At 35.8% G+C, this 11,021-nt stretch overlaps 1 protein-coding gene across 4 annotated transcripts in view; it reads left to right on the forward strand.

Moving 5' to 3' along the window:
- The window catches only part of TEX9 (testis expressed 9), a 73,555-nt gene that overhangs the window by 36,590 nt on the left and 25,944 nt on the right, over nt 1–11,021 (forward strand). For all 4 annotated transcript variants that reach the window (XM_069098117.1, XM_069098116.1, XM_069098115.1 and 1 more), the window contains 3 exons: nt 2,203–2,381; nt 4,309–4,391; nt 4,892–5,065. In XM_069098117.1, coding sequence (XP_068954218.1) covers nt 2,203–2,381; nt 4,309–4,391; nt 4,892–5,065 — 436 coding nt within the window. The remainder of the gene's footprint in view (nt 1–2,202; nt 2,382–4,308; nt 4,392–4,891; nt 5,066–11,021) is intronic.

The raw sequence follows: 11,021 nt of genomic DNA on the forward strand, positions 1-11,021 counted from the left end.
AGGAAGAGTCAAGGAGCTCAGTGTGTTCTGCTGTGAATGTCAGTTAGAGGTCAGCACATTGTTTTGATTGCCCATCTCCTAATTGCTTGGGCAATATGCATGAGAATTAGAATATTTGAAGTGCATTGGATTCAGGGCCTTTAGACTTGGATTCAGATTAAGATTCTCTACTATGTGATTTTTGGCAGGTCATATATAACCTTTTTTTTAACCTTAGTTTTCTCTGCTATAAAAAAATAATATCTAATGTACCTTCTTGCTGAACTCCTAAGATCCTCTGATGATTAATTTTTGAAATATAAATTGTAGTAACAGTTATAATTTTTAAGAACTTCTATGATTTATTTTCTGCTGTATAAGGAAAGTGTTTAAATAATTTGGGAGGTATGTCTGGTTAAGTTCTTAAATGTATAGCTTGGGTCCTACTCAGTCGTTGGCTCCCTTAATGCCTTCTATAAATGTTAGTTGTTGTTATTATTATTAAATATGTCCTAAGTTCTGAGAACACAGGGTAAATGTCTACCCAAAAGAGTACTTAAAAGCACCAACCTGTTTCTTTTTTTAAAAAAACCATATTAGAGGATACATTAATTTAAAGCAAAAGATACTAAATTAAGTAGCATAGCAAATAAATGCCAAGGACGAGTAACCTAAAGTACCAAGAAGTATGCCTTTCCACTGATTTCCTACACTGTTGTGGAGAACTCACTACCTGCGTCTGCTTCCTTGCCACTAAAGGAAGTTTTTTTTTTTTCCTTCCTCATCTCCTAGAGAGACAGAGAGAGAAATGCGGATGGGAGAGGGACAGGAGGATGGTGAAGACAACCGGCTTTGGGCTGCTCTTTTCTCTCTGCCTCCCTGCCACCTGCTGGTGTCTCAGCTGAGCTCCTCTCTTCTAGGTCTCCAATGCCTGCTGGTTTTCTGTTGAATTTAAGCTTTTAGACAGCCATCTCAGGTCTTTCAGCTCATCTTTTTTGAACCCAGACCCAGAGCCAGGCAGTCAGCCTGAGGAGCCTTTAGGCTTGTGTATTTTCATTATTTTTTTTTCTCCCTTGCCTCAGCTGCCCTTACAGGAATTGTCTATTTTTGGGGGCAAGGGTGAAAAAATGGCTTTCAGCTCCCATTCTGTCCATGCAAATCATCATGTGAACTTCACCTGACAAGACTTGAAGAAAACAGGAAGGGTTGGTAACATTTGTCTGGTTTTCTTACCAGTTCCTCCCAAGAGCAGAAAGAAACAAAATATTCAATACCCTTAATAAAGGATGAACTGAGAAGTTCCTTTTGAATTTCCTTTTTGAACCAAGGGTTTATTTTCTCATAGAATTCTGAGGGCTTTTCATGTATATAAAAATATTTAGGTTTTTTTTAATTTATAATTTAAAAAGCATTAATGATTTGTCTGAAAGTCCCTTTGGTATTCAAAAACTGTTAAATTGTTTTAGTTAGATTTACTTGATACAGTGGACTGAGCAAGGGCCATGGAATCAAGGGAACTGGTTTCAAATGCTACTTCTGAGTATTTATTTGTGTGACCCTCAGCAAATAATTTAATCTTTCTTGGCCTCAAACTGTAAAATGAGAATGTTGGATTAGTCAGTTCTTGAGCTATGATCCTATCATTATTTTTGTTCATTGAAAAAGTTTCACTTTTTCTGAGTTTTCAGGTAAAAATTAGTTTTTCAGACAATTCTTTAGTTTGAGTACTAAGCAGATAAGATTTTTAATTGAAGCAAAAAAAAGAACCTCACAAAAAAACCCACCAGGATTAAATGAATTAAGTAGAGTTTACATCTCTTTGGCAGTTCTTCAAAAGATCTTTTGGTACAGCAACTCACACAAATGGTTCTGTAAAGTATGGTCCAGAAAGCATAAGCTCCCATAGCACTTTTCTAGAGCCAAGTAAGATGAAAAGTTATGAACTAAATTTGCTACATGAATTCAAGGCTCTCTGTTTCTGGTTTAGATATTTACCTGTTTAGAAGCAGAAGAATACCCAGCTTACTGAAGACCAATTCAAGGCTCTGTGATTCATAAAGACCAAAACGACTAATAAGACATTTTGTTATGATACATAACTTGTGTATGAAAGTATTCCTACAAATAATCATAGATCATATTGTATGTTTTGATTTTGCAGTATTTAACCTTTTATATCATGCAGCTAAGAGAAATAATAACCTTTTATGCTTTATGTTTTAGTATAAAATGTAAACGTGCTAATATGCAAACTGCTAATGATGTTGCTGTCCCAGAGGACTTCAAAGACTTTTCACTTACAAACACAATTAATAGAATTGAAGGAAAATTAGAAGCAGGAGATTTACCTGATGACATAGATGAGAATATTTTCCCTGGTCTCAGTGAAGACATTGGGACAGGTAGGTTTTCATTTTCTTGGTTTTTTAAAAGGGTATGTATGTGTATTCATGTCACAACTATTATGTTGAATAAGTCTTTGAGGAAAGTCAATTTTCCTGAATTTTAAAAATGTGCTATAGTTATATACAGTACTTGGCACTTAGTAGGTGCTTAACAAACATTTCTTGATTGATTGGTGCTTTTTACAATATAAATAAAATGGTTAAAATATTCATTTAAAGTAACCATTCAAAAAGATTTTTATCTTCTGATTTTTTTTCCTCATTGTATTTGTATTGACTGTGTGCTTATTCCTCATCTTATATAAAATACCTAAATAGGGACTATTAGTATATTATTTTGGGGTAATGTAATTATTTAAAATTTCTAAAATCATCTTTTACTGTTTGTGTACTGTTACCATCTTGGCAAACCATTGAGAACTAATATTTTAACTTTAGCTAATTTAGAAATAATATCGATTACTCTGAGAGCTGATCTGCAGCATTTGTTTCAAGGTATCTCTAATTAAAAGTTCATGTTTCACTTTGTATTCGTTTTATTTTTTTAATTAGAATTTTTTTCCGATTATCAAGCATTTACATTTTCTTCCTCATACCTCTCCCCAACACTGGGAAAAGAAAAAGAAAAATCTTGTAACAAATATACATAATTATGCAAATTTTTATAATGTTGTTGATAGCGTATAACTTATTCTTCTGGGCTAGATCATTTCATTCTTCATTACTCATACAAGTTTTCCCATGTTTCTCTGAAACCAGCTTTTTCTTCAGTTCTTACAACCCTGTAGTATTTCATTACACTAATATGCCATAATTTCCTTAGCCATTCAGTGATTGATCAATGCTCCCATAGTTTCTAGTTCTTTGCTACTATGAAAAGAGTTGCTATAAATATTTTTATTGATAACAAACTTTTATCTCTTTCTCTGATTCTCTTTGGGGTATAGGTCTAGGAGTGTAATCACAAGGTTAAAGGGTACACACAGTTTAGTAACTTTGGTCATCATAGTTCCAAATTGCTTTTCAGAAGGACTGTTCCAATTTATAGCTTCACCAACAATGTATCAATGTGTCCCTGTTTTCCTTTAATATTTGTCATTTTTCTTTTTGTTAACTTTGCCAGCCTGATGGGTCTGAGGTAAAACCTCAGAGTTACTACTCTTGCTTTGCATTTCTCTATTAGATATTTGAAGCATTTTTTCATATGGCTATATCAGTAGTTTAATTTTCTTACAAAATTGCCTGTTCTTTGACCATTTATTATTTTGCAAATGATTCCTGTCCTTGTAATTTTGAATCTGTTCCCTAAGATATTTTAGAAGTAAGAATGTCATCAGAGAAAAACCCACTGCAAATATTTTTCCCTATTTTTCTGTTTCCCTTCTAATGACTACATTTTTTAAATGAAAAAAAAATTATAAAACAATTGTATGTAATCAAAATTGTCCATTTCCTTCTCTGTGATCTTCATCTCTTATTTGGACATGAATTATCCTGTTATCCATAGATCTGAAAGTAATTTCTTCTGTGTTCCTCTGACTTGTTTAGGATGTGACTTTTTGTATCTGGGTCACATATCTATTTGGATCTTATCTTGGCATATAGTGTGAGATATTGGTCTAAACCTAGTTTCTGCCAGTCTATTATCCAGTTTTCCCAGTAGTTTTTTTCTCAGATAGTGAGTCCTTACCCATGTAGCTGAGATCTTTGGGTTCATCAAACACTAAGTTTCTAGGTTTGTTTGCTTTGCTATGTTATATATCTAAAATATTCACTTCCAGAGGTATATAACATAAACCTTAGAGGTTTGCTAAAGATGAAAAAAATTAATGTGAGGAAAGTAGATTGTCTAGTGAGAGAACAGATATGTGGTTGGAAACCTCATTGGTTTAAAAGTATTAAATGTAATTATTTAAATTCACAGAGGCCCAGATCAGATTTCTAAAGGCAAAACTTCGTGTTATGCAGGAGGAATTGGATAGTCTTGTATACGATTGCAATAAAAAGGTAAACATTTGTAGACTCTTAGAGTATCATCTGTAAGTAAATTATTGTGTCCATGTAAGTAAAAATATACTTTCCCTAAATATTTATCAAGCTTATTTTTATACATTTTCTAGCCCTTAAACTAGTAATCAAATTTTAGGAGTAATATTAGTTGTACAGTATTTCAAACTGTGAAATTTTTAAATTGCTTCTAAATATTGATTATTATTCAATATATTCCATTCTGATATTTTTAGTGTCATTTCATAGAAGTAAAACATTTTTCTAGTATGAGATCTCAAATTAAAATCTTTTAAATTAGAGTTATATGCTCATTATTTGACTTGAATAAAATATTGTTTTTAAAAAATAATTATTGATAGTTTTCTATTCTCCAGGAAATAGTTATAAATATCACACAATATTACATGAAGTTCTTTTATTTAAATAGTATACTCAATCTGTTTTGAAATTATATGTGTTATTTTCACACAAACTAATATATAGTTATTTAACTATAGGAGGATGAAGTTAGAAATTTAAAAGCCTCTCTTAAAGATATTAATGAAGATCATGTTAGAATGGAGCGAACAATCAATATTCAACAGTCTCAGATTGAAAAATATAAAACTCTTTCAGAGGAAGCAAACAAAAAATGTGATGGATTTCAGCAACAGCTAACTGCAGTAGAAAAGGTAATAATCTTGCATTCTTTACTTTTAGGCAAAGATAGCCTAAAATCATTAAATATTCATGCTTTTGTAGACAGCTGGTTTTGTTGTACAATTATTTGTTCACTCAATATTTACTTAGGACTCTTCCTCCATAAGGTGACAAGAGATGGGTAAAAGGTAGAAAGAAAGATTACTATTCTAAGGTGATTAATGAGAATGTTGTGTTAAAAAAATTTTTCTTTCAAAACTTTTAATATTAACATAAAAGTAGTGAAAAATACCAAATGAAGCATATCACAAATTTGGGGAGTCCAGCAGTTATGCATACTAGCTGGTATCTAAAGTTAATAGAAAACATATCCAAATCACATTTTATTAGGTGTCATATTCTTTATACTAACTTTTAGTGTGCTTATACAATATTTATTTTCTTTAAATGTCCTAATCTTACATAATTAGTTTTTATCTTGTTAGGAAAATTTAATAGGACAACTCATATATCATCAGGACAGCTCAGAAAAGACTTAATGATGCAAAGAGTGTTGTTAAATCTCTATTTTTCAGCTCTGGGCATTTTCACTGGCTGTACTTCATGGCTGGAATGTTCTCTCTCATCTCTGACTACTGTCTTCCTTTAAGTACCAACTAAAATCCCGACTTCAACAGGAAGTCTCATCCCAAACCCTCCTAACTCTAGTGCCTTTCCTCTATTAATGATTTCCTATTTCTCCTGTATGTCGTTTGATTGTGCATATTTTTTTTTAAAGCAATCGGGGTTAAGTAACTTGCTCAAGGTTACATGGCCAGTTATTTCTGGGTGTGGTGCTGAGTATCTGAGCCCGGATTTGATCCAGGTCATCTCAACACTGGAGCCGGTGCTCTTACTCGCTGAGCCACCTGGCCGCCCCTAAGCAATTGGGGTTAAGTAACTTGCTCAAGGTTACACGGCCAGATGTTTCTGGGTGGGTGCTGAGTTGTGCATATTTTTTTGCTTGTTGTTTCCCCCATTTGACTGTAAGCTCTTGGAGGGCAGGGACTGTCTTTTGCCTCTTTTTGTATCCTCAGTACTTAGCACAGGACCTGACATATAGTAGATGCTTGATAAATGTTTATTGACTGACTGGTATTAGAAGAGGCAGCATGGAATAGGCATGGATGGAATGCTAGACTTAGTCAAGAAGACCTGGCTTCCTATCTAGCTATGGAACAATGGGGAGTTCACCTAGCTTCTCTGAGACTTCATGTTATAGAGGAGTTGTCTGCATTGGTGGTGAGAGTTCCTATACCATTGAAATTGTGTCCTTGATATGTTGACAATGTATTATAAACATACTTTGTTACTAACTTTTAATTATATCACTGCTCTTGTTATGTAGCCTCAAAACCTATCTCTTCCATCCCAATTCCACTACCATAAGTCTATTCCAACTTTTATCATCTCATGCCTAAAAGCATTATAGCCACCTAACTGGTCTCCCTGCTTTTAGTGTTTCTTTTCTAGTCATATATCATTCACCACAGTCAGATGAATATTATTAAAGCCCTACTACTTCCAAGTTTAAAAATCATTAATGGCATCTCGTTATCTATCAAATAAAATTCTAAATGACTTGACATTCAAGGCCCACTGCAGGAGGGACCTTCTGACTGCAATCCACCTTGTTACTCTTATCGCACATTGGAAAAGCAACATTACATAGCATAAAGAGCCCTGGATTTGTAGTCAGGTCACCTGGGTTCAACTAGTCTTGGGCAAATCATTTAAACTTTCTGGACCTCCTTTCCATAAAATGAGGGGCTTGGACTAGATGGGCTGAGGCCCTTCTAGCTCTCCATCTTATTGCTCCTTTTCCTTTTCCTCTAGACAAACCAAAGAATTTGCCATTTACAAACACTCATTCTGCCTTCTTTTCTCCATTACCAATGCCTGGAATGCTTCCTCCCCTAAAATTAATGCCACCTCCTCCATGCAGTTTTCTTTGATTCTCCTTTTTCTAGACGTGTACCTCTCATGTACTTAACACAATTTACTTTCTGTTGTCTTTGTGTCCATGTTTTATCTCTTCTGGTAGACTGCAAGTTGCCTATGGGCAGGGGCTGTATTTATTTTTGTGTCCCCTTCCCCCCCAAAAAAAGTCCTACTCTGATGTCTCATAATAGTGTAAAGGATCCTAGGTTTTCAAATTATTTGCTAATAGAGTGAAGGCTCTAGCAAGATTTTACCAAATTGAAAAATGAAAGTTAAGTAATGGAGTGTCTGCCTTTTGGTTAATAACAAGTTTACCTAAGTTTGTATGATCACAAAATTTTTGAACAAAAACTAGAAAGGGCCTACCTGGTTCAGCATTCTCGTTTTACAGATAAGGAAACTGAAACCCAAGGAGTTTAAGCGGGTTAAAGCCTAAGATCATACAGGTGGTCAGTATGGCCAGAGATCAAATTTTGAATACAGGGCCTCTGACTCTGGCATCAAGGCTCTTTCCAACACACCATGTGCCATCCAACATACCTTTTAGGAGGTTTGGTCACTAGGTGATAAATTTTTTGGCTCCAAGAATTCACAAAGACTACCTGTTAAAGGTGTAGAGAGAATAATCATACTGGTAAGATCATGTATGCTTATTGAAATATTAAAGTTTTCCTACTTTAGTGGGCAGTGCCTACTTCATATCATAGGCCTTGCAAATGCATTTGAAAGAATGAAAAAATATAAATTCTTTTAGATAGTTTATTTATACTCTAATTATTTATGAAATTAGAGTGTGAGCCAGTATCTTCAAATTGAACTATGTACTTATGTTTATAAGGATCCACATATTTATACTCATTATATTGAAATCTAATTATGTATTTCCCATCTCGAAACTTCAGATAAAAATGCTTTTATCTATTGGTAGAATGAAATAAGCATATTTTTGACCAATCTGTAGTGTCCATTAAGATCTTTTTCAAGGTTTTAGATTCCAGGCAATTAAAATGGTAATGCAATTTTTAAAAATGTTGATCCATTTACAATTAGTGGGATAAAAATGTAAAGTACTTTGCAAACTTTACAGTACTATGTAAATGCTAGCCATTATTAGTTTTTTAGAGATAGCTTGGGGCACCTAGGTGGCACAGTGAATAGAGCACCAGCCCTGGAGTCGGGAGGACCTGAGTTCAAGTGCGGACTCAGATACTTGACACACTTACTAGCTGTGTGACCTTGGGCAAGTCACTTAGCCCTAATTACCTTGCTTTCCCTCTCCAAAAAAAAAATGTAGAGATAGCTAGACAGTACTGTATAGATAGAGTAGTAGACCTGGGATCAGGAAGACTTGAGTTCACATTATACCCTGTCTCTTGCTAGTTGTGGGAGAGTGGACAAACCACTTTATCTCTGTCTTCCTTAATTTCCTCATTTGTAAAATGAGGAATAATAATAATAGCACCTATCTCTGAGGATAGAACTAGATATTTATAAGGCATTTTGCAAATCTTAAAGTACTGTATAAAAGCTAGGATTATTATTATTATTGAGACAGTGGATAAGAGAAATAACCTTGTTCAGAAATAACTAGATTTAAGTCCATCCTCTGAAACATACTGACCCCAAGTTGCTGGACAAGTCACTTAATCTCTTAGTGCCCCTTGTAACTCAGACTATAACTTGTAGAGCCAGTGCTGATCTTCACTGGTATAGGGAAATTCCATATATCAATGAAATCACAGGTCTGGTACCAAAAAATGTTGGCTGATTAAACATATTTTTGTTTCTTTGTAGTGTGTCCACATCGGGTCTTTAATCTAGTAATTCTTTCATCATTCTATCCTTTTTTATTGGTATGCCTAGCCCAGAAGTGTCAAACATGAAGCTTAGAGAATATATGCAGCCTGTAATACTCCTGAGTGCAACCTGAACCAGAATAAAATGTAATTGGAAAATGTTTAGGGAATAGAAACAGGACCTCTGCGCAGGAAGTAGAAACAGGACCTCCGCGGAGCTCTGGCTCCCACCACCTCCAATCCATGTAAAAGGGGACTCTGAACAAACTTTGGAGCTACAGAACCCACAAAATGACACAGAGAAGCTAACCTCCCACTGAGGGCAGCCCAGCAGGCTGGGAGCCGAGCCCAGCCCCACTCCGAGGTTTTAGTGCTAGGGAGGGCCTGACCAAACACTGGCTAGAGGGACTCCAGATCACCAGCAGCTGTGGTGATCCAGAATGATCAACACGTAGATGCTAAGGAAAAACTGAGAGGTCAGTGCAGTGTAGACTTTGGGACCCAGTAGGTGGGAGTGCATCGGCTTTTGCCTCCAGTGCGAGAAGCCGCTAAGGGCTGCGGCACAGCCCCCGCCACATGGCAGATTCAGTTCCTGGCCTGCAGAGTGTAGGTGGACCAAGGGACCAGTCAGAGGGGTAATCGCTCTTGCTTTAACCTGCTTGGATCTGGATTGCGGTCTAGGGTGGAAGTCCTGGGGTATGTGTCCAGCTTGCCAGAGCATGTGGAGGCTTCAGAGAGGGCACCCAACTAATACCTCCGGCAGCTGAGAAAACCCCAGTGTTTGGAACAAAGTTCCTCTATCTGGTGGCAGAGTCCTACTGTGGCAAAAAAACCCAGGGGTCAAGTGACTGAGTGGCGAAATGCCCAGGCTAAGGAAGCAAACCAAGCAGAGCAATCCAACATTAGACTCCTATTTTGAGGACAAAAAGGAGCAAAGCATGGAACAGGAAGAAGACAGTGAAGTCAGAACTCCTGCACCAAAAGCTTCCAAAAAAAAATACAAGCTGGTTACAGGCCATAGAGGACCTTAAGAAACAGATAAGAGAAGTGGAGGAAAAATTGGGAAGAGAAATGAGAACTATACAAGAAAATTATGAAATGAGAGTCCACAGCCTAACTGAGGAAAATTACACTTAAAAAATAGACTAACTCAAATGGCAAAAAAGGCTCAAAAAGGCAATGAGGAGAAGAATGCCTTAAAAAGCCAAATTTGCCAGATGGAAAAAGAATCTCAAAAGCTCAATGAGGAGAATCATTCCTTCAGAATTAGATTGGAGCAATGGAAGCTAATAACTTTATGAGAAATCAAGATGCTGTTAAACAGATCCAAACAAATGAAAGAAGAGAAGGCAATGTGAAATGTCTCATTGGAAAAACCACTGACCTGGAAAGTAGATCCAGGAGAGATAATTTAGAAATTACTGGACTACCTAAAAGCCACGATAAAAGAAAGAACCCAGAAATCATCCTCCAAGAAATTCTCAAGGAAAATTGCCCTGATGTTTTAGAACCAGAAGGCAAAATAGAGGTTGAAAGAATCCACCAATCACCCCCTGAAAAAGATGCCAAAAGGAAAACTCCTAGGAATATTAAAGCCAGGTTCTGAAATTCCCAGATCAAGGAAGGAATATTACAAGCAGCCAGGAAGAAACAATTTAAATATTGTGGAAACACAATAAGGATAACTCAGGATCTGGCAGCTTCTACACTGAGGGATTAAAGGGCTTGGAATGTGATATTCCGGAGGTCAAAGGAGCTGGGATTAAAACCAAGAATCACCTACCCAGCAAAACTGAGTATCATGTTTCAGGGGAAAATGTGGTAATTCAGTGGAATAGAGGACTTTCAAGCATTCTTGATGAATAAAACAGAGTTGACCAGAAAATTTGACAACCAGATACAAGAAGCAAGAGAAGCATGAGAAGCTAAACAGGGGAAAGAAATCATAAGGAACTTATCAAAGTTTTACTATTAACATTCCTACATGGAAAAACAATAATTGTAAATGATGACACTTTTCTCACTGTGAAAATAGTTGAAGGGAATAGAAATATATATATGTCTATGAGGGTATATGGGCATATGAATACATATGTTAATGTTGTATATATATTTACAGGTATACATGGAGGGCACAGGACCAATTTAACAGGAAGGGATGATACTTAAAAGGTGAAATCAAGAGGTGAGAGGAGTATAATGAGAGGAGATG

Source organism: Petaurus breviceps, unplaced genomic scaffold, assembly GCF_028583685.1.
Source record: "Petaurus breviceps papuanus isolate PSGF00001 unplaced genomic scaffold, PetGlider_PUasm1.0 37, whole genome shotgun sequence".
Taxonomy (NCBI): Eukaryota; Metazoa; Chordata; class Mammalia; order Diprotodontia; family Petauridae; genus Petaurus; species Petaurus breviceps.